A 24,030-nucleotide genomic window follows, 5' to 3' on the forward strand; every position below is an offset into this window, starting at 1 on the left:
ACACAAAGCTGATTGGCCGCTGGGCTCGCCATGGCCCCGCCCCCCCACACGGATTGGCCTCTCGCCCCGGCTCTCTGCAGGCCCCGCCCCCCTCACGCAATGCACGCTCGCTCTAGCCCAACTGACACGGGGCTCCGATTCCCAGGTGAGTACACACACATCAGATCACACTCACTCTCACACACACCTCACACACACCTCACACATCACAACATGCTGGGATATCGCTTGCTTCTACACCGGCTCCGTCAGGATCCCAGCAGCGCCAGACATAACCTTGCGATGCTGGGATCTTAACGGAGGCCGTGAAAGCTGGTAACCATTATACACATCGGGTAACTAAGGTCCCTTAGTTACCCGATGTGTATCATAGTTACCAGTGTACAGCGGCTCACACTCACACACACATCACACACACATCACATCGCATCCACACATCAAGGTCCTGCAGCTGCGGAACATACATAACATAACAGCACACACACACACACGTACACACACAAATCAGATCACACTCACACACACCTCACACATCACATCGCATCCAAATACTCACAACATCCTGGGATATCGCTTGCTTCTCGGCGGCGATATTGTGCTGTGAGCTTCCAGGACCTGACGGAGGATCACATGGCCAGAAGCATGTGATATCCCCGGATGTTGTGAGTATCAGCACGTATGTGCAATATCGTCAGTGTCTGTGTGTGTGAGTGTATGCGATCGGGTGTGTGTGAGTGTATGCGATCGGGTGTGTGTGAGTGGATGCGATCGGTTGTGTGTGTGAGTGGATGCGATCGGGTGTGTGTGAGTGGATGCGATCGGGTGTGTGTGAGTGGATGCGATCGGGTGTGTGCGTGAGTGGATGCGATCGGTTGTGTGGGTGAGTGGATGCGATCGGGTGTGGGTGAGTGTCGGCAGAGGAGCACGGCGTGCTGGAAGAGGCTGGGAGCAGAGAGGCTGATCTTGGGGAAGGCTGGGAGGGGGAGGCTGATGCTGAGGGAGGCTGGAAGGAGAGAGGCTGAGCAAACGTGCTCCATCCGCCATACTGCGCACTCCCCATCGTGCTGCATCCCCCATGCTGCGCACTCCCAAACGTGCTCCATCCGCCATGCTGCGCACTCCCCATCGTGCTCTATCCGCCATGCTGCACACTCCCAAACGTGCTCCATCCCCCATGCTGCGCACTCCCAAACGTGCTCCATCCGCCATGCTGCGCACTCCCCATCGTGCTCTATCCGCCATGCTGCACACTCCCAAAAGTGCTCCGTCCGCCATACTGCGCACTCCCAAACGTGCTCCATCCGCCATGCTGCGCACCCCCCATCATGCTCCATCCGCCATGCTGCGCACTCCCAAACGTGCTCCATCCGCCATGCTGCGCACTCCCAAACGTGCTCCATCCGCCATGCTGCGCACTCCCAAACGTGGTCCATCCGCCATGCTGCGCACTCCCAAACGTGATCCATCCGCCATGCTGCGCACTCCCAAACGTGGTCCATCCGCCATGCTGCGCACTCCCAAACGTGCTCCATCCGCCATACTGCGCACTCCCAAACGTGCTCCATCCGCCATACTGCGCACTCCCCATCGTGCACCATCCGGCATGCTGCGCACTCCCAAGCGGATGGAGCATGATGGGGGGTGCGCAGCATGGCGGATGGAGCACGTTTGGGAGTGCGCAGCATGGCGGATGGAGCACGTTTGGGAGTGCGCAGCATGACGGATGGAGCACGTTTGGGAGTGCGCAGCATGACGGATGGAGCACGTTTGGGAGTGCGCAGCATGCCGGATGGTGCACGATGGGGAGTGCGCAGTATGGCGGATGGAGCACGTTTGGGAGTGCGCAGTATGGCGGATGGAGCACGTTTGGGAGTGCGCAGCATGGCGGATGGAGCACGTTTGGGAGTGCGCAGCATGGCGGATGGACCACGTTTGGGAGTGCGCAGCATGGCGGATGGAGCACGTTTGGGAGTGCGCAGCATGGCGGATGGAGCACGTTTGGGAGTGCGCAGCATGGCGGATGGAGCACGTTTGGGAGTGCGCAGCATGGCGGATGGAGCACGTTTGGGAGTGCGCAGCATGCCGGATGGTGCACGATGGGGAGTGCGCAGTATGGCGGATGGAGCACGTTTGGGAGTGCGCAGCATGGCGGATGGAGCACGTTTGGGAGTGCGCAGCATGGCGGATGGACCATGTTTGGGAGTGCGCAGCATGGCGGATGGAGCACGTTTGGGAGTGCGCAGCATGGCGGATGGAGCACGTTTGGGAGTGCGCAGCATGGCGGGTGGAGCACGTTTGGGAGTGCGCAGCATGGCGGATGGAGCATGATAGGGGGTGCGCAGCATGGCGGATGGAGCACGTTTGGGAGTGCGCAGCATGGCGGATGGAGCACGTTTGGGAGTGTGCAGCATGGCGGATAGAGCACGATGGGGAGTGCGCAGCATGGCGGATGGAGCACGTTTGGGAGTGCGCAGCATGGGGGATGCAGCACGATGGGGAGTGCGCAGTATGGCGGATGGAGCACGTTTGGGAGTGCGCAGCATGACGGATGGACCACGTTTGGGAGTGCGCAGCATGGCGGATGGAGCACGTTTGGGAGTGCGCAGCATGGGGGATGCAGCACGATGGGGGGTGCGCAGCATGGGGGATAGAGCACGATGGGAGGTGCACACCTCCCCCCAACACACACACGCACGCGCACTGCACAACACACACACACTAGGAATCACAAACAACGCCCTACACAGACACCCACACACACAGACAACGCTGCACACACAAATATACGCACATACTGCACAACACACACATTGCTCAAAACATACCTCCCCCCAAAACACACCACACACACACAAACTGCACAACACACACACACACACAACGCTACAGACACACAGCGCTCCACAAACAACGCAACACACGCAACACACATACAACACCGCTCTCACCCCCCACGACACTCAGAACATGTACAGCGCCCTACACAAACACTTGGTAACTACACACAACAACATCTATATATATATATATATATATATATATATATATAACAAAAATCATACATGAACTACACAATACGTAAATTCTAGAATACCCGATGCGTAGAATCGGGCCACCTTCTAGTAGTATAATAAAGGTCTAGTGCTCAATGTCAGAAGCAACCACTAGATGGCAACCTTAGCTGGATAAGGCTAATTTCACATGTCCAGTAATCATCTGTTAGAGCGGATCCTGTAGAGATCTATTGAAAAATAAGTTCTGCAAACACAACTTTTTTGTCTTTTGTTAAAAAAAAACCAAAAAACTGATCCGGCAGACATCAGTAGTTTAAAGGGAACCTGTCACCACTTTTTTTGGCGTATAAGCTGCGGCCACCACCACCAGGCTCTTATATGCAGCATTCTAACATGCTGTATATAAGAGCCCAGGCCGGGGGTATAACATAAAAAACACTGTATAATACTTACCTAACGGTTGCTCTGCGGTGGATGAGGGCCTAATGGGTGTCTGCGTTGTCTAGTGCTGGCGCCTCCCCTTTCGGCCATCTTCGTCCTCTTTCTGAAGCCTGGGTGCATGATGCGGCTACGTCATACACACTCGCCGGTCCTGCGCAGGCGCACTACAATACATTAATCTGCCCTGCTCAGGACCTGAATGCGGCGAGTGTGGATGACGTCGGACCCGTCATGCACCGCGGCTTTAGAAGAAGGAGAACAAAGATGGCTGAAAAAGGCGGCTCCGGCACCGGACAACGGAGACGCCCATTAGACCCTCATCCACCGTAGCGCGACCGTTAGGTAAGTGTTATAAAGTGTTTTTTATGTTGTCACAGCGGCCTGGGCTTTTATATACAGCATGTTAGAATGCTGTATATAAGAGCCCGGTGGTGGCGGCCACAGCTTGTACTTCAGTGTTAAAAAAAAATGGATCCGACAGAAAGTACTTTGCTGAGGGATCTCTGCAGGATCCGTTCTAACGGATGATTACAGGACACGTGAACGCTGCCTTACAGGAAACCTATGCTCCTGGATCACTACATCCCATGGGATCTGGCTGATCTGAATAGCACCGTGCTTAATCACACTCACAAATATTAGACTCGTTAAGTAGACACTCTAATACATCTAAGAACAATATGGATATTTTTTCGAGGAGTGTTTGTTTCTTCAGTTGCACCTTTTAAAAGCGGTGTAATGTGTTTGATTACTAAAGAAATATGGTTTTTCATAACACTTGTTAAAAGTCTGTGTTTCCCTATTGGATTTGCTGCTTGTATAACGTGTTGCCCCGGCGCAGACCGGGGTGCTCGGATCCGGGATGGTCGTGGCTCGAGGGGTCCGGACCCGGGCTCGGCAGACACTCTGATCCTTGAAAGGGGATTATTTACAGGGGAGAAGTTTGTGACGCCACCTGCGGGTTGCTGTAATGGGAGTACCGCCGCTGCTGGAAGGAGTACCGGGGCAGATGGAGTGGAGCAGCAAGGTGTCAGTCCCTCCGCAGGTAGGGAAGGCCCCGGCCTCTGGGGTTTTGATGGGGTATTTGGGAGCGCAGGGTGCAGGGGACCAGGGTACTCACTGTGGTAGTCGTGGTGCAGGATGAGGATTATAAAGCAGACACTCACACTGAAGATAAACCAAAGTCTCTGTGCCTCACAGTCTCTACGGGGGAGCCCGTCCAGGTGTCCGCTCCCACCGGTGTCACTTGGTAATCCGGATCCGCCTCCATGCACAATTTAGTTGTCTGTTTGTGGCCCCTTGGCTTGAAGCTGTTGAGGCCTCGCTCACTATATTTCTAGTGTAGCTGTGCTCTTGATGGCTGGCACTTGGGATTTTAATGGGCCACTTTACTGGAAAGCCCTATCCCCCGCGGCGTGCTGTCGGCTTCAATCTCTAAGCTCCTAGGGAAGTTCATGAAGATACTCTCCCTCCCAGGTTAATTATCAGGACGTTGAATCGGCTCCTGACCTAGGGTCCAGTACCCAGTCGTGCTTGGTACCGGTCAGTTCTTTTGGGTTTCTGATGCCGACAGTCCTCCTAGACTATGTCCGTTGCACCCTTCCAATGTCTCTGTCAACGGTCCCCGACTCCTCTGGTCCCGGACCACCGTCTGCGGACCAACCTTGGTCTAGCTCCCCGCGAGCTACTACTCCAGCTCCTCACTCTTTCAGGGCTCTTTCTCAACTCTCTTACTTCCCTCCCACCAGACTGCCTGACCCCTAGGTGGGTGGCCTTATTCAGCTTAACCAACCCACTGGTGTCTCTGACAGGTCATGATGTGAGGTGTGAATTTGGAATTTGTGGTGCTAATGGTAGTGACACCAGTTTCTTAGGAACCTGGAACCATGGGGGGGGTAGGCCCTGCACCCTGGATGAGGATTGCAGTACCCTGTGGCACCCTGATATACTCAGGGGCGCCACAATAAGACTGTTCAATATAGATAATTTTTTGATTTTAACATTTAACAGCAGAAGATTATGACTAGCAGAGTAGCAATCCATCTGCCATGACTGATTGGCAGCTTACACTGTGCATAGGCAGAAAGCTGCCAATCGGTACTGTGGGAACTGGTAAATGTGTAGCAGAGAAAACCGTTTTAATCAAAACTGCAGCAAGCAGCCCAGTAAGTGATACATCAGGGTCTCTGCCCCTACATCATTCTGCTCTCAGATCGGGTAGGAAAAACCTGGTTCCTTTTAAAACCGTTCTTTTTTATCTAATATATCGATCATTTTGTTAACACTTGTTTTACATAAAGCAGCCATAGACCGTTACATAAGTAGAAAAAAGCCCCTGGTCCATCTAGTTCAACCTTTCTCCACCAATTATACATTTTGTCATTTATAACCAACAATGTTGTGTGTACTGAGGAAATCATCCAGCCCTGATATAAAAGCTGTTATAGTATCTGCCATTACTACCTCTTGTGGTCGGCATTCCACAGTCTGACTGCTCTAACTGTAAAGAACCCTTCCTATTTAGCTGCCGGAATCGCTTTCCTTCCACTCGTAGTCGAAGACCATGTAGGGACATATAGGACTTCTAGTCAAGTTCCAAGCGGGTATCTAATATTGGTAAATCAGCCTGGTTGGATGTATTTCCTTCTGTAAAGCCTGCTTTACACGTTACGATTCTGCATATGATATCGTATGCGATTTGCAACACCCCCACGTTCAATTTGTTGAAGATGCCACACAAACGATTAACCCCCCCGTCACACGTACTTACCCGTCCATACGACCTCGATGTGGGCGGCGAACGTCCACTTCCTGGAGTGGGAGGGACGTTTGGCGTCACATCAAAGTCACTCGGCAGCCGGCCAATAGAAGCGGAGGGGTGGAGCTGAGCGGGATGTAAACATCCCGCCCACCTCCTTCCTTCAGCATTGCTGGCCGGGAGCCGCAGGAGGCAGGTGAGATCTGTTCATCGTTCCCGTGGTGTCACACACAGCAATGTGTGCTACCCCGGGTACGATGAACAACCCGACGTGCAATTCGTCAGGAATGAAAGACGTGCATGCGATGAACGGTTTTTCGTTCAATCGCAATTGCACGTCGCTGTCACATGCTACAACATACCTTACAATGCCGGATGTGCGTCACTTACGACGTGACCCCGCCGACACATCGTAAGATATCTTGTAGCGTGTAAAGCGGGCTTTAGAAACAGAGATTTTCCAGAAACACGAGGATATTGGACCTTACAAGGAACCAACGTGAAAGTGGTGTGACGACATTCCCAGAATTTATACATGTGGTAAATAGGGACACTACTGGCCAATGTCCTGTAGAGAAACTTACATTCAGCCGTCCTCAAGGAACCTGAAACATTGCTTATTTTTTGACTTGCGTTGGGATTACTACCTTTTGAATTAAACCTCATTTTGCCAAACTTATCAGGACAGAATCTCACATTATATAAAAATGACTAATTGAAACTAGCACCTTCAGCAGCTCCTGTGCTGCATTGTATAAGGGTGCATGTTCTCCCCTGACTCCACCTGCAGACCCCACAAATACCTTTATAAAATCTCCCACCATGTATGTTAATCGTTGGGTCCGGTCCGATGGGCGGTCTATTTTGCGGCTCTTGTCTTTCCTTTCAGCGCTGATCACCATTCTCCTTTGATGATTGACGTGGATGACGCCTTCGGCACCATCCATGTAGCCAGCAAAATCTCGCACCTGCGCAGAGATATTGCTGGCTTGCGTAGGCACATCAATGTTTTCAGAATAGGTCAGAGCAAAGTGCACCTGCGCAAGCCAGCAATGCCTCTACGCAGGTGCAAGATTTTGCCCTGCGCCATCCAAGTGAATGATCAAATGAGGATGGCGATAAGCGCCGAACAGTTGGACAAGAGCCGCAAAATGGGATGCCCATTGGACCGGCCCCAATGATTAGCATACATTGTGGGAGATTTTATAAAAGGTACTTGTGGGGTGTACGGGGGGATTCAGGCGAGAACATGCACCTTTTACAGAATGCAGCACATGTGCTGCTTAAGGTCCTACCATAGTTATGGTTTAGAACTCAAAAAATCTGGTGACGATTCCCTTTAACACAACTATTCTAAACTGTTTATTTGCTAATAAGGTTATGCCGGCGTCACACGGTACGATATGTCGGGCAATATGTCATCGGGGTCACGTCATTAGTGACGTACATCCGGCATCGTTTGACTATCGTAGCGTGTGACAGCTACGAGCGACGGTGAACGAGCAAAAATACTCACCTTATCGTTGCTCATTGACACGTCGTTCATTTTCAAAATATCGGTCCTCCTTCTGTGCTCTGGTTGTTCATCGTTCCCGAGGCAGCACACATCGCTCCGTGTGACACCCCGGGAGCGATGAAGAAAGATTACTTGCATCCCGCCGGCAATGCGGAAGGAAGGAGGTGGGCGGGATGTTACCTCCTACTCATCTCCGCCCCTCCGCTTCTATTGGCCGGCCGCTGTGTGACGTCGCTGTGACGCCGAACGTTCCTCCCCCTTCAGGAAGAGGATGTTCGCCGCCCACAGCGAGGTCGTCCGGGAGGTAAGTACATGTGACAGGGGTTAAACGACTTTGTGCGCCATGGGCAACTAATTGCCCGTGACGCACAAACGACAGGGGTGGGTATGATCGCACGATAGCTTGTCCCGTGTGACGCCGGCCTTACTTCTAATACTGAGAGAGAGGGGAGCCAGCACGATCTGAAAATGGCATGCATCATATAGAAAGTGCAAATTCAAAGATTTATTCCAACTGTGCTATAATATAAATTGACATTTTTAACAAATAATTGATCAATTCTTTGAGCCACCCCTGCCAACGTCACGGCAAATCTCAATAGGGGGGTCCTACACTATATTCTGTATTTCATGTGCCATGCGGCCTCCTAGATAAAGTTAGAAGCAGAACCATAATGGAGCACACATACCTGTAACCTGTATATAGCCGCTTCCATGTTGCAAAAGAGGCAATTGTGGATAGAGGCCAGCCCAGGTCCCAGCATGTGGAGAAAGCTCTACACATACCAGGACTAATTGATCAATTCTTTGAGCCACCCCTGCCAATGTCACGGCAAATCTCAATAGGGGGGTCCTACTCTATATTCTGTATTTCATGTGCCATGAGGCCTCCTAGATAAAGTTAAAAGCAGAACCATAATGGAGCACACATACCTGTAACCTGTATATAGCCGCTTCCATGTTGCAAAAGAGGCAATTGTGGATAGAGACCAGCCCAGGTCCCAGCATGTGGAGGAAGCTCTACACATACCAGGACTAATTGATCAATTATTTGCTAAAAATCTCATTTTTTTTATTATAGTACAGTTGGAATAAATCTGTGAATTTGCACTTTTTATATGATGCATGCCACTCTCAGATCGTGCTGGCTCCTTTTTCTCTTTTACTTCTAATACTGCAGTCAGCATTGCCCACATCCATGCTTTTGGTTGTTCGGTGAAAAAGGTATGGGAGCCTGGGTACAACAGAAGGAAGCCGCCCGCTGTCTCCATGCCAGTCTACGGGAGCAGGCCTTCTAGATATCAGACACCATTGCCAGGTAAACGGGACCAAAATTATGTAATCCAACTATATGCAAGGCAAATCAGGTTTAAGAAAGCGAAAAAACTAAAAATGAGCATTATTGGTCTTTCCGGAAAGGACACCCAAGATCTGCTAAGTAGCATGTAAAGTAAACAGACAGTTCCCGCATTTCTTAAATTACAAAGACCATTGTGTCTAAAACAATCTACTCACCTTCCAAAGGATTTTCCTATGGCAGAAGGTCTGGCCTGGTAATAATACTGTTTATATTCATCCATCCAAACCTCCGCTGTACGTTTAGTGTTTCTGAAGGAGAAACAAAATGCAATTTTAGGCTTAAAACACGTATCCTGTACACACGGAAGTACTCAAAATTGATCAGTAGTCCCTTCTCTTGAAGGAAATGTGCTATCAGAAAATTAAAGGGAACCGGTCACCACTTTTTCGGCCTATCAGCTGCGGCCACCACCACCGGGCTCTTATATTCAGCATTCTAACATGCTGTATATAAGAGCCCAGGCCGGGGGTATAACATAAAAAACACTTTATAATACTTACCTAACGGTCGCGCGGTTGGCCTTATGGGCGTCTCCGTTGTCTGGTGCCGACGCCTCCTCTTTCGGCCATCTTTGTCCTCTTTCTGAAGCCGCAGTGCATGATGCGTCTACGTCATACACACTCGCCGGTCCTGCGCAGGCGCACTACAATACTTTGATCTGCCCTGCTCAGGACCTGAATGCCGGCGAGTGTGGATGACGTCGGACCCGTCATGCACCGCGGCTAGAGAAGGAGGAGAACAAAGATGGCCAAAAGAGGCGGCACCGGACAATGGAGACGCCCATTAGGCCCTCATCCACTGCAGAGCGACCGTTAGGTAAGTATTATAAAGTGTTTTTTATGTTATACCCCCAGCCTGGGCTCTTATATACAGCATTCTAACATGCTGTATATAAGAGCCCGGTGGTGGTGGCCGCAGCTTATAGGCCAAAAAAGTGGCGACAGGTTCCCTTTAACTTTTCATTAAAAGGTTTTATGCTAATTTTTTTTAAAAATTGAATTGGATTTTTTTCCCATGCCACCATCTATACTACTGTAATACTAAATACTTTCAATTCTCATTCTAGCTTCTACGCCTAATATTTCCAGTTATGTAAAGATCACTGATCAGCAGTCTTACCACTTCAAGAGGACATCAATGACAGATTCCACATCTATATGCTAGATAACAAGGTCTCTACCTTTCACAATAGGCAATGTCACAGCGTCCCTCCTTCCCCTTCCTGCACAAATACCTCTTCATATGTCTAAAAACATGCCTAGAAAGCTCACCTATGCAAGCTAATGAGTCTGAGTCAGCTCAGCACACTGCCTCTTCCTTCCTTGCAGTACAACATTATGGGAATTGATAGGTTTTTGTAGCAACTGAAGTCCAAAAGTTTGGACACACCTCATTCAAAGAGTATTCTTTATTTTCATGACTTTGAAAATTGTAGATTCACATTGAAGGCATCAAAACTATGAATTAACACATGTGGAATGAAATACTGAACAAAAAAGTGTGAAACAACTGAAAATATGTCTTATATTCTAGGTTCTTCAAAGTAGCCACCTTTTGCTTTGATTACTACTTTGCACACTCTTGGCATTCTCTTGATGAGCTTCAAGAGGTAGTCACCGGAAATGGTTTTCCAACAGTCTTGAAGGAGTTCCCAGAGATGCTTAGAACTAGTTGGCCCTTTTACCTTCACTCTGCGGTCCAGCTCACCCCAAACCATCTCGATTGGGTTCAGGTCTGGTGACTGTTGTTTCACACTTTTTTTGTTAAGTATTTCATTCCACGTGTGTTGATTCAAAGTTTTGATGCCTTCAGAGTCATGAAAATAAAGAAAACTCTTTGAATGAGAAGGTGTGTCCAAACTTTTGGTCTGTACTGTATATCCCAAAATGCTCCCAATAAAAACTACATTTCTTTATCAAAAAAAAAAAAAAACAAGTCCTTGCAAACTCTGTAAACAGAAAAAGGAAAAAGTTATGTCTCTCTATGAAGACCAAAATATACTTTTTAAAAAGTGATTTTCTTATCCAAAAGTAGTAAAACATAAAAAAGATACATTTGGTAAAATTGCAGACATCACATCTATGGTGTTTTTTTTTTATGGTTTCTCGTCATTCCTCCTGCACAACAAAAAAAGTAATAAAAAATAGTAGTAGTTAAAAACTTGCATGTGCCCAAAAGTGAAAAACTACAGATTGTTCTGTTTACAAAAAAAAAAAAAGTTGTGGGTCTCATAATATGCCAACTCCAAAAAATTACTGCAAAAGAAGTAAAACACAAAAGGAAAACACATGTAATTGCGTTAACAACTGTCTCAGTGATAGAAAATAGAAAGTGGTCACAAACTGATTGGGTCACAGTTAACCGTGGGGTACCACAGGGGTCAGTATTGGGCCATCTTCTTTTTAAATTATATTAATGACCTTGTACAGAGCATACAGAGAAGAATTTCAAAATTTGCAGATGATACTAAATTCTACAAGGTAATCAACACAGAAAAGGATTATTCATTATTACAGAAGGATTTATGTAAGCTGCAGGCTTGGGCTGAGAAATGGCAATTGAATTTTAATGTGAATAAATGTCAGGTCATGGACTTCGGCTGAGAAAATAAAAATATAATTATGCAGTAACTGGTAAAATATTGGATAAAACTTTCACTGAAAAAGACTTTGGTGTATGGGTGGACTCCGTTTTAATGACCAATGCCAGGCAGCTGCTGCCAAGGCAAATACAATCATAACATGAATTAGAAGAGACATAGATGCTCATGACAAGAACATAGTTTTATACAAGTCACAGTGCGTTCTGCTGCCAGACACCTCTTCTTTCTCCCCTGCCCATTGAAAGAAAAGAGGTGCACATGACTGATCCAAAAGATCTTATAGATAAGGCCTGATGAAAAAAACAACCCATAAATTAAATGGTTAAATAGTATATGAGGTTGTAATTTTCAGCTTGTAAAGGAGTGTTGCCATTTCTTGGTACAGACTCATTACAGAGCAGATTTTACAGGCTACATTAAAGCATTTATTATAAAGGCATAAGTCAGATTTAATTGATCAGCAAATGTTTTTCAGATTTTGGCATCTGCTAATGCCCTCGCTTCTATCAGCGTAGCCATTAATAACATTTGATTACACGGTTTATGGATTTCCCTTCTAGTTTTCTTAAAACAGATATCTGTTTAACTGACAGCATTTATTTCATGTTTGTACCAACTGTTAAGGCCACTTTACACGCAACGACATCGTTAACGAGATATCGCTGGGGTCACGGAATTCGTGACGCACATCCGGCCTCGTTAGCGACGTCGTTGCGTGTGACACGTACGAGGCGCGACCACTAACGATCTCACTTCAATATCGTTGATCGTTGACACGTCGTTCATTTTCCAAATGTCGTTGAACTTCTGGGACGCAGGTTGTTCGTCGTTCCTGAGGCAGCACATATCTCTATGTGTGACACCCTGGGAACGACGACCAACAGCGTTCCTGCGTCCTCCGGCAACGAGGTGGGCATGTCGATAATGCGGCTGCTCTTCTCCCCTCCGCTTCTATTGGTGGGCCACTGCGTGACGTCGCTGTGACGCCACACGAACTTCCCCCTTAGAAAAGAGGTTGTTCGCTGGCCACAGCGACGTCGTTAGTAAGGTATGTCCGTGTGACGCGCAGTACCGATATTGTCCATCACGGGGGCAGGCGCTATCGCTAGCGATGTCGCTGCATGTAAAGCGGCCTTTACTCTACCAATACCATGTCCCAATACTAATTTTATATGAATTCTCAGACAAAATGAAAGCTACCTTATGCCGGCTTCCTCTTCTGTATTTTACGGTCTGTGCCTAGAAGTAATTTCTGGACCTAGTGTGGTTTTCATAACTCAGAACTAACAGCCTGTAACCATTTATTCTGTGCAATGCCGGTCTGGGATGTCCAGAAAAGCAGTACATACTCTGCTGATGGATGTCCTGGAAACCAATGCACACAATCCTGTTGTGTCTAGAACATATAGGACGCTAGGAGAATCTAGCTTTAACTCCAAATGATTCTTAGAATATATATCCCTTACATTAAGACCAAACAGAACTTCTTTAAAAAGTCTCAGAACCCCACAAAACCCAACACTTTTCAAATGCTATTTTTTGTATCACCTCCCCAAGTCTCAGCATAATGTGGTCCACTCACGACTAGAGATGAGCAGACCCAAAATTTCAAGTTCAGTGTTCGTACCAAACACAGACTTTTCAAAAAAAGTGACTTCCAATGAGGTTCAGGTCAAGTCTGGGTCCAGAACAGAACTTTATCTAAAGCCGGCTCAATCAGCAGAACCCAAATTTCCACAAGTCTGTTCATCTCTACTCACGAGACCTAAACCAACTCCGAGGCATCAACTCAAGGCCAAGGGGCATCACCGGCTGTCCTACAATAGACAAAAAGGGTGATGATCTGCGTTACTTAGGACATTGCTTTCATTGGGAACCACTGTTATAGACCAATAGTACAGAAGACAACGCAACAGGATCTTTAAGTATTGTCATTCTGTAACCCTTTAAAAGGTTACATAAATCCCTCTGTAATAGTACATTATCCTTTTCTGTGTTGGTTACCTTGCAGAGTTTAATATTATCTACTAATCTAATATTGAAATTTTTCTCTGTATGCTCTGTACAGGGTCATTAATATCATTAAAAAGAAGATGGCCCAATACTGACCCCTGTGTTATCCCTTGGTTAACTGTGACCCAATTCATTTGTGTTAAATTAATGACCACTTTCTATCACTGAGACAGTTGTTAACGCAATTACATGTTGTTGTCTACTGGTCATGGCCTAGGTTAAAAGACAGTTCTAAGCAAGGATCCCAAAGGTTCTAAGTGCTTTGTTATAGAGCTTGTAAGCACAGCTCTGAAGCTGGCCAGATCCATGCAACTGCACTCTTCTGATGCTGCCATTGCTTGCAGAATCGGGAGAGCACAATTCAGGTCATCAGCACAACCATGCTGCCGGTTCCAAGCTGTCAATCAGAAGTAATGCTCCCCTTATCAAGCATGAAAGTCCAAGGCAGAGGAGCAGTGAGCTCCTGATCTGCAATATTGAGACATTAATTAAGTCAATATAGCAATGGTAAAACATTAAAAATACAGTATATCATTTACACTAGAACGTTTTCCCCTCTACCTGATTGGCATTAATATATGAACTAAATACTCAAATATAAATCATGTGTTACCACATACTTGATATAGGTCAGAGCATTGCCGTCAGGAAATTCATAGGGGTGGCGCTTCCGAAAGACATGGCCAACGCGGCTGCAGGGAACAATTTCTAGGCTACCGCCACACATCCAGACCCGGAAAGACAGTTCTGCAATACAACAGGTCATGACATCTCAAAAGATGAACAGAATTGTTTAGACAGTAAGTACATTAGGTTTTGACTTTCATCCAATCCATTAAGAGGTTGTCAAAGAGGACAAGAAAAGAACGAGGTTTTTGAACAGAACTAATACAGAAATCAGATTTGAACAAAAGGAATTTCTCATTTTGTGAATTTTTAGCAAGTACAAGTGCATCTCAATAAATTAGAATATCATCAAAAACTTAATTTATTTCAGTAATTCAATACAAAAAGGGAAAGACATATTATATAGAGTCATTACACAAAGAGGGATCTATTCCTATATATTATATAGAGTCATTACACAAAGAGGGATCTATTTTACGTGTATATTATATAGATTCATTACACACAGAGGGATCTATTCCTATATAATATAAAACCCAGAAAGAAGAGTCTTTAAATTTGCCAGATATAAGAGACACTCAGACAAGCCGTAATTATAAATGTATAAAACATTTTATTTAAGTAATGCTGTGGATGTGTCAATAATTTAATCAAAGTGATATAGAAAGGGACCAAAGAGAATGGGTGCTGAAAGGGAGAACACCCCACGTGTCCCGGAAGAAAATAGGGGAGAAAAGTCTCCAAAGGATCCAAACACCCTCCCAGGGTAGTAGGTAACCACACAGAAGGTGACAGCCCAAAGGTCTAGTATAACCTAATGAATCAAGTGAATCTAAGTAAAGCCCAAAGGGCAATGCACCTACCACAGTGATGGATCACAAAGAACCGGGGTAGCACGTGGGGACCGACGTCCCAACACGTGTTTCGCTTAATATACTTCGTCGGGGGCTTTACTTAGATTCACTTGATTCATTAGGTTATACTAGACCTTTGGGCTGTCACCTTCTGTGTAGTTACCTACTACCCTGGGAGGGTGTTTGGATCCTTTGGAGACTTTTCTCCCCTATTTTCTTCCGGGACACGTGGGGTGTTCTCCCTTTCAGCACCCATTCTCTTTGGTCCCTTTCTATATCACTTTGATTAAATTATTGACACATCCACAGCATTACTTAAATAAAATGTTTTATACATTTATAATTACGGCTTGTCTGAGTGTCTCTTATATCTGGCAAATTTAAAGACTCTTCTTTCTGGGTTTTATTATTATTGAGTTGATGCCAATAATATTTTTATGTGGCTCTTTTTTGTTCATATTCCTATATATTATATAGAGTCATTACACACAGAGGGATCTATTCCTATATATTATATAGAGTCATTACACACAGAGGGATCTATTCCTATATATTATATAGAGTCATTACACACAGAGGGATCTATTCCTTTATATTATATAGAGTCATTACACACAGAGGGATCTATTCCTATATATTATATAGAGTCATTACACACAGAGGGATCTATTCCTATATATTATATAGAGTCATTACACACAAACTGATCTATTCCTTTATATTATATAGAGTCATTACACACAGAGGGATCTATTCCTATATATTATATAGAGTCATTACACACAGAGGGATCTATTCCTTTATATTATATAGAGTCATTACACACAGAGGGATCTATTCCTATATATTATATAGAGTCATTACACACAGAGGGATCTATTCCTATATATTATATAGAGTCATTACACACAAACTGATCTATTCCTTTATATTATATAGAGTCATTACACACAGAGGGATCTATTCCTATATATTATATAGAGTCATTACACACAGAGGGATCTATTCCTATATATTATATAGAGTCATTACACAGAGAGGGATCTATTTCTATATATTATATAGAGTCATTACACACAGAGGGATCTATTTTACGTGTATATTATATAGAGTCATTACACACAGAGGGATCTATTTCAAGTGTTTATTTCTGCTAATGTTGATGATTATGGCTTACAGCCAATGAAAACCCAAAAGTCATTATCTCAGAAAATTAGATTATATAAGACTAACTGATAAAATTATTTTACACTCAGAAATATTGTCGCCTACTGAAACATCTGTACAGTAAATGCCTCAATACTTGGTCGGGCTCCTTTTGCATGGATTACTACTGCATCAATGCGGCAATGTAGCATGGAGGCGATCAGCCTGTGGCACTGCTGAGGTGTTATGGAAGCCCAGCTTGCTTTGATAGCCGCCTTCAGCTTGTCTGCATTGTTGGGTCTGGTGTCTCTCATAGATTCTCTATGGGGTTTAGGTCAGGCGAGTTTGCTGGACAATCAAGCACAGTGATACTGTGGTTAGTAAACCTGGTATTGGCACTTTTGGCAGTGTGGACAGGGGCCAAGTCCTGCTGGAAAATGACATTTCCATCTCCAATAAGCTTGTCATCAGAGGGAAGCATGAAGGGCTGTAAAATTTCCTGGTAGACGGCTGCGCTGACTTTGGCCTTGATAAAACACAGTGTTTCTACACCAGCAGATGACATGGCTCCCCAAACCATCACTGATTGTGGAGTCTTCACACTAGACCTCAGCAGCTTGGATTGTGGCCTCTCCACTCTTCCTCCAGACTCTGGGACCGCGATTTCCAAATGAAATGCAAAATTTACTTTCATCTGAAAACAAAACCTTGGACACTGAGAACAGTCCAGGTCTTTTTCTCCTTGGTCCAGGTAAGACGCTTCTGGTGTTGTCTATTGGTCATGAGTGGCCTGACACAAGGAATGTGACACTTGTAGCCCATGTCCTGGATACGTCTGTGTGTGGTGGCTCTTGAAGCACTGACTCCAGCAGCAGTACACTGCTTGTGAATCTCCCCCAAATTTTTGAGTGGCCTTTTCTTAACAATCCTATCAAGGCTGCAGTTATCCCGGTTGCTTGTGCACCATTTTCTACCACACTTTTTCTTTCCACTCAACCTGCCATTAATATACTTGGATACAGCACTGTGTGAACAGCCAGCTTCTTTAGCAATGACCTTTTGTGGCTTACCCTCCTTGTGGAGTGTGTTAATGACTGCCTTTGGGACATCTGTCAAGTCAGCAGTCTTCCCCATGATTGTGTAACCTACTGAACCAGACTAAGGGACCATTTTAAATGCTTAGGAAACATTTTCAGGTGTATTGTGGTAATTCATGTTTTCTGAGATAATGATGTTTGGGTTTTCATTGGCTGTAAGCCATAATCAGCAACATTAATAGAAATAAATACTTGAACTAGATCCCTCTGTGTGTAATGACTCTATATAATATATAGGAATAGATCCCTATGTGTGTAATGACTCTATATAATATATAGGAATTTGTGTAATGACTCTATATAATATATAGGAATAGATCACTCTGTGTGTAATGACTATATAATATGTAGGAATAGATCGCTCTGTGTGTAATGACTCTATATAATATATAGGAATAGATCCCTCTGTGTGTAATGACTCTATATAATATATAGGAATAGATCCCTCTGTGTGTAATGACTCTATATAATATATAGGAATAGATCACTCTGTGTGTAATGACTCTATATAATATATATGAATTTGTGTAATGACTCTATATAATATATAGGAATAGATCACTCTGTGTGTAATGACTATATAATATGTAGGAATAGATCGCTCTGTGAGTAATGACTCTATATAATATATAGGAATAGATCCCTCTGTGTGTAATGACTCTATATAATATATAGGAATAGATCACTCTGTGTGTAATGACTCTATATAATATATAGGAATAGATCACTCTGTGTGTAATGACTATATAATATATAGGAATAGATCCCTCTGTGTGTAATGACTCTATATAATATATAGGAATAGATCCCTCTGTGTGTAATGACTCTATATAATACGGTATATGCTTTTGCTTTTTTGTTTTGAATTACTGAAACAAATTAATTTTTTGATGATATTCTAATTTATTCAGGTGCACTTGTAGATACGAATCCCAAAAATGGGATGTACACTGATAGAGAGGACAGGAATCCTGCAACCACCATTGACTAATTCACTGAAGTTTGGAGCAACTGTTGTCTTTCGTTGCAATCAAAGTGGAGCATCAAACAGTTTGAACACCTTCTTTAATGGGAATCTTGCAGCAGACTTTTGCTATGCAATCTGAGAGCAGCGTGATGTAGGGGCTGAGACCCTGATTCCAGTGATGTATCACTTATTAGGCTATGAGTTAATGTTTCAATAAAATCACAGTTTTAGGAGATTATCACCTTATGACTAGGTGTTGCATGCTTACTAGTCAACTGATCTATTTAACCACACCCTCATCAATTGTTGGCAGCTTTCTGCCTATGCACAGTGTATACAGAAAGTTGCCAATCAGTGGTGTGGGTGGATTATACAGGGCTCCATATTCCAAGCTCTGCTAGATCTGCAGCAGAGAAAACTATAATTTTAGCACATGTGTTGCACCCAGTAAACTAAGTGACCCAGCTGGAATCATTGGAAAATTACTATTATCAAAAACAGCCGCTGTAGTGAGGGGTTTGGACTATTGTGTAGGCACGGCGCTCTAATATTAAGGCAGACATCTCGTTCAAAGCCACACTAAACAGAATCGCAGCAAGGTATTTTTAGAGAGACTAATAACATTTATTAGATAGTGAGGATGTAGACGGATCGGCTCAATAGAAAAAGAATTAGGAATAGTAGCTTGTGGTTAATGCGTACTTTATGGGCTTGTAAATTAAGACTCCTAGTGATTGCTAGAATCGAGGGAGAGATTCCTGAGCAGACCGCTAACAGCGATCCTATAGACATAGGGTGCATTTACTCGATTATTGAGTATGAGCACTCATAGGAGCAATCATCCATAAGCTGCCGATCACCCGACAAATGAAAATTAATGTTCTCGGCAGCACATTCACCTATTATTATTCTTATTATTTATTATTATAGCGCCATTTATTCCATGGCGCTTTACAAGTGAAAGCGGGTATACGTACAACAATCATTAACAGTACAAAACAAACTGGTATAGGAGGAGAGAGGACCCTGCCCGCGAGGGCTCACAGTCTACAGGAGGAGAGAGGACCCTGCCCGCGAGGGCTCACAGTCTACAGGAGGAGAGAGGACCCTGCCCGCGAGGGCTCACAGTCTACAGGGAATGGGTGATGGTACAGGAGGAGAGAGGACCCTGCCCGCGAGGGCTCACAGTCTACAGGGAATGGGTGATGGTACAGGAGAAGAGAGGACCCTGCCCGCGAGTGCTCACAGTCTACAGGGAATGGGTGATGGTACAGGAGGAGAGGGGACCCTGCCCGCGAGGGCTCACAGTCTACAGGGAATGGGTGATGGTACAGGAGGAGAGAGGACCCTGCCCGCGAGTGCTCACAGTCTACAGGGAATGGGTGATGGTACAGGAAGAGAGAGGACCCTGCCCGCGAGTGCTCACAGTCTACAGGGAATGGGTGATGGTACAGGAGGAGAGGGGACCCTGCCCGCGAGGGCTCACAGTCTACAGGGAATGGGTGATGGTACAGGAGGAGAGGGGACCCTGCCCGCGAGGGCTCACAGTCTACAGGGAATGGGTGATGGTACAGGAGGAGAGAGGACCCTGCCCGCGAGTGCTCACAGTCTACAGGGAATGGGTGATGGTACAGGAGGAGAGGGGACCCTGCCCGTGAGGGCTCACAGTCTACAGGGAATGGGTGATGGTACAGGAGGAGAGGGGACCCTGCCCGCGAGTGCTCACAGTCTACAGGGGATGGGTGATGGTACAATAGGTGAGGACAGAGCTGGTTGCGCAGTGGTGTACTGGACTGAGGGCTATTGTAGGTTGTAGGCTTGTTGGAAGAGGTGGGTCTTGAGGTTCCTCTTGAAGCTTTCCACGGTAGGGGAGAGTCTGATGTGCTGAGGTAGAGCGTTCCAGAGTATGGGGGAGGCGCGGGAGAAATCTTGTACACGATTCTGGGAAGAGGAGTTAAGAGAGGAGCAGAGAAGGAGATCTTGTGAGGATCTGAGGTTGCGTGCAGGTAGGTACCGGGAGACTAGGTCACAGATGTAGGGAGGAGACAGGTTGTGGATGGCTTTGTATGTCATGGTTAATGTTTTGAACTGGAGTTGTTGGGTGATGGGAAGCCAGTGAAAGGATTGGCAGAGTGGCGAGGCTGGGGAGTAGCGAGGGGAGAGGTGGATTAAGCGGGCCGCAGAGTTTAGGATAGATTGGAGGGGTGCAAGAGTGTTGGAAGGGAGGCCAGAGAGCAGGAGGTTGCAGTAGTCAAGGCGGGAGATGATGAGGGCATGCACTAATGTTTTTGCTGATTCTTGGTTAAGGAATGTACGGATCCGGGAGATATTTTTGAGTTGTAGTCGGCATGAGGTGAAGAGGGCTTGGATGTGTGGCTTGAAGGATAGATCAGAGTCGGGGGTTACTCCAAGGCAACGAGCTTGTGAGACTGGGGAGAGTGAGCAACCATCGAGTTTGATGGAAAGACTTGTTGGATGAGATGTGCTGCCAAGAACAATGATACTCTATGGACACAGAACAATCAAATTACCGAAAGTGTGGTCGGACTGTTAAATGACCAATCAGCTTGTATCTAGCCAATTGGCGGTCGCTAAACAGTCGCATTCTTAAATGAGGCTGCAGTACACCGTGCCCTTGATATCAATGCATTATTCTTGTAATATAGGACGCATACAGTCACTAGCGGACACAGACAGAAGAGGGCCCTGTGCAAGAACAGTATATGGGCCAAGAGATCATCAAAATGCACAACTCCACCTGCTTTGGGGGTAGAAATGGGCCCCCAATCTCTTGGGCCCCAGTGCAGCTGCACAGACTGCACCAATGATGTGTCTACAAATATTTAAAAAAAACTGACCCGCACATCCTACAAATGTGAATAGGTGCCAGCTAAAAAAACATAGTAAATATAAGATGCATACAGCTGCACACTAAAATGCCAACAATGTATAAGGGAACTCTGGTACTGCATTACTGCTATATGAAAAAATGAGATTTTTAGTTTATGAATTGGCCAATGCATGTAAGCCCAGACACCAACGGCAAGGTAATCTCAACAATCCGGGTACCTAACTAAAATGCCACTATCGAGGTTAAAAACATCCGTGTCTGGACAGCTAGACTTAAAAAAAAACCTGACCCCCCCTTATATATTAATAGCATTTTAGTGTGCAGCTGTATGCATTTTGTATTTACCCCAGCATACAGTCCCACAGCCCATGAACAAATAAAGCATTCCCAACAAATGGCATACTTCCACTTATTTCCGCAGTAAGCTTTGATGATGTAACTACTTTCCATATACCCTATTAAGGGGTTATATGCAATAAACCAAATAAAAAAAAAGGGGAAGCTCACCACACTGTATATAGCAGTTTCAGTCCATGAGATGGGAGATGGGAAATGGGTGTCAGCTCCTCTGGTAAGGCATTGACCAGAATAAGAGAAATGAAGTGGAAGAACAACATCTTTCAAGGAGCGATGAGTAAAATCAAAAAACCTCTTTAAAGTTTTTTTTTTTAATTTTACTTATCGCTCCGTGGAAGATGCTGTTTCTTCACTCCTTCATTTCTATTAAGGGATGTGAAAGAAAGCCAGGCTATGGCTCCAATGAGGTTGCCCACTACTAGGGCAAGTCCTTGTACTCACCTCCTGTGCCGCAGCTCTCACTTCCTGTTGATTAACTCAGATGTCCAAAGGCAGAGAGAGAAGCCGGCGGCAATTGTGCATGGGTCTTGTGTCACACCACAAGCTCATGTGACCCTGGGAATGCAAGCTCTGAAACCGCTGGACCAGGGAGGGGAGGGGGAGTATATGCCTTTCCCCCAAATAAAATAAAAAGGCATGTGACGCCCTGGACTATAAGGTCGTCACAGGGTATTGTGCAATCTGCCCCTCTGTGCAATATCCACCTCCTCCTTGGTTATGGGTCCCCAACTACATGGTGTTGCCGACAACAACTAATAAAATCCTTGGAAGCAACTAGGTAGCAGACGGTGGTCTGGGCCTAGTAGGAGCTGGACCCCCGGTCGCAGGGGATCATGACAAGGGGTACGGAACTGTCGAGGAGGACAGCCAGTGGCCTTGTACCACCACCGGGCTGGGACCAGGGTAAGACGGAGTAGCTTCAGGCAACCTGACAATTTCCCAACGAGAATGGAGCCTTCAAGATCCGCTCTCCACCTGCTCCAGATTCGGGGTACTAGTGCAACGAGGGGGATAGGACTTTCCACTAAAATGGTCCAGAAAATCGCAAGCATGAAGCCTGAGAGCAAGCTCCCACAGTTAGCCATACTGGGGAGCGGGACCCGACTAGTTCTATACTACCGGGACCAACTGACAAGTGAACTTAGTGCCAGGAGGAAGGTCACGGATCACCAGGCAGCACCATTGGGGACGGGACTCGAACTAGCTCCCCTCAGCGGCAGCGGTGTCCAGAACTTTGGTTTATCCAGTTGTCGGTGTCAGCTTTATGGACTGAGTGAGTACGCAATTGACCCCTTCACTCCCAACAGCACTCCCCAAACACCATCACCGAGTCCTGGGGCATCCCCCCTACCCGTGGAGGGTCCCAACACCTGGCTGTCCCACTCCATCGCCCCCGGGTACTCCCAACTACAGTGGTGGTACGCCACCTTACCACACACCCCCGGTGGTGTCACAAACTCTAAACACAATCCCCTGTAAATACCCCCTTTATTTGAGTGGCCGCACGACCCCTGGGTCTGGACACCCATCGAGCCACTGCGGATCCGGATCCGAGCAGCCCGGCTGCTGACACGGGGGTGGCACACATACACTCCCCCTCCACACCCTGGTCCAGTAGTTTCGGAGCTCGCATTCCGAGGGTCACATTTGGTTGTGGTGTGACACAAGACCCATGCACAATTGCCGCCGGTTTCTCTCTCCGCCTTCGAACATATGAGCTATGAGGAAGTGAGAGCTGCGGCACGGGAGGTGAGTATAAGGACTTGCCCTAGTAGTGGACAACCTCTTTAAGCTGGAGCCATAACTTGGCTTTCTTTCACATGAGGAAATGGTTGAGTTTGCAGCCATAGCCATGCATCTACATACCCCGGATGGTACTGCTACTCTGTACCTGGCGCACACACTCCACATGCCCCTTCACTCCCTTCCCTAGCTACACTAATTTTGATCGGGTCAGCCCTATACCAATGCTACCCATTAAGAGTTCCACTCTGGGGCGGACAGATCATTGATGCAACCTGTACAGCCACCCAGGGGCCCAAGAGGTCCGGGGGCCCAATTCTACCTCCAAAGCAGGTAGAATGGTAGAATTGTGTATTATGATGAGCTCATTGGTCTGGTTCGGTTCATTACATTGGTCTGTATAGAGCCCATATACTGTTCTTGCACAGGGGCCTCTTCTGTGTCCACCAGTGGTTCCACTGAAATGCGAACGTGGCACTGTTGCTCATAAAACCAGTTTCATCTACAGCTTACATTTTCTAATGCAGGAAATACAATAAATACTCCGCTTGCTATAGGTATCCAGACTCCGGATACATTAATCTTTTATACATATAGGGTTAACTGTTTTATGGCCCATCATCTATATAAACAGCGCACATTTACTATTCTGCAGTATATGGAGCTTTAAATCCATCCTTTTTT

At 46.1% G+C, this 24,030-nt stretch overlaps 1 protein-coding gene across 1 annotated transcript in view; it reads right to left on the bottom strand.

Annotated features, from left to right (window-relative positions):
* Positions 1-24,030, bottom strand: part of GALNT16 (polypeptide N-acetylgalactosaminyltransferase 16) — a 200,322-nt gene that overhangs the window by 21,613 nt on the left and 154,679 nt on the right. The window contains exons 10-11 of the mRNA XM_075330467.1: positions 14,325-14,451; positions 9,245-9,337 (exon numbers count right to left, since the gene is read on the bottom strand). Of these exons, the coding sequence (XP_075186582.1) occupies positions 9,245-9,337; positions 14,325-14,451 (220 nt within the window). The remainder of the gene's footprint in view (positions 1-9,244; positions 9,338-14,324; positions 14,452-24,030) is intronic.

Source organism: Anomaloglossus baeobatrachus, chromosome 12, assembly GCF_048569485.1.
Source record: "Anomaloglossus baeobatrachus isolate aAnoBae1 chromosome 12, aAnoBae1.hap1, whole genome shotgun sequence".
Lineage (NCBI taxonomy): Eukaryota > Metazoa > Chordata > Amphibia > Anura > Aromobatidae > Anomaloglossus > Anomaloglossus baeobatrachus.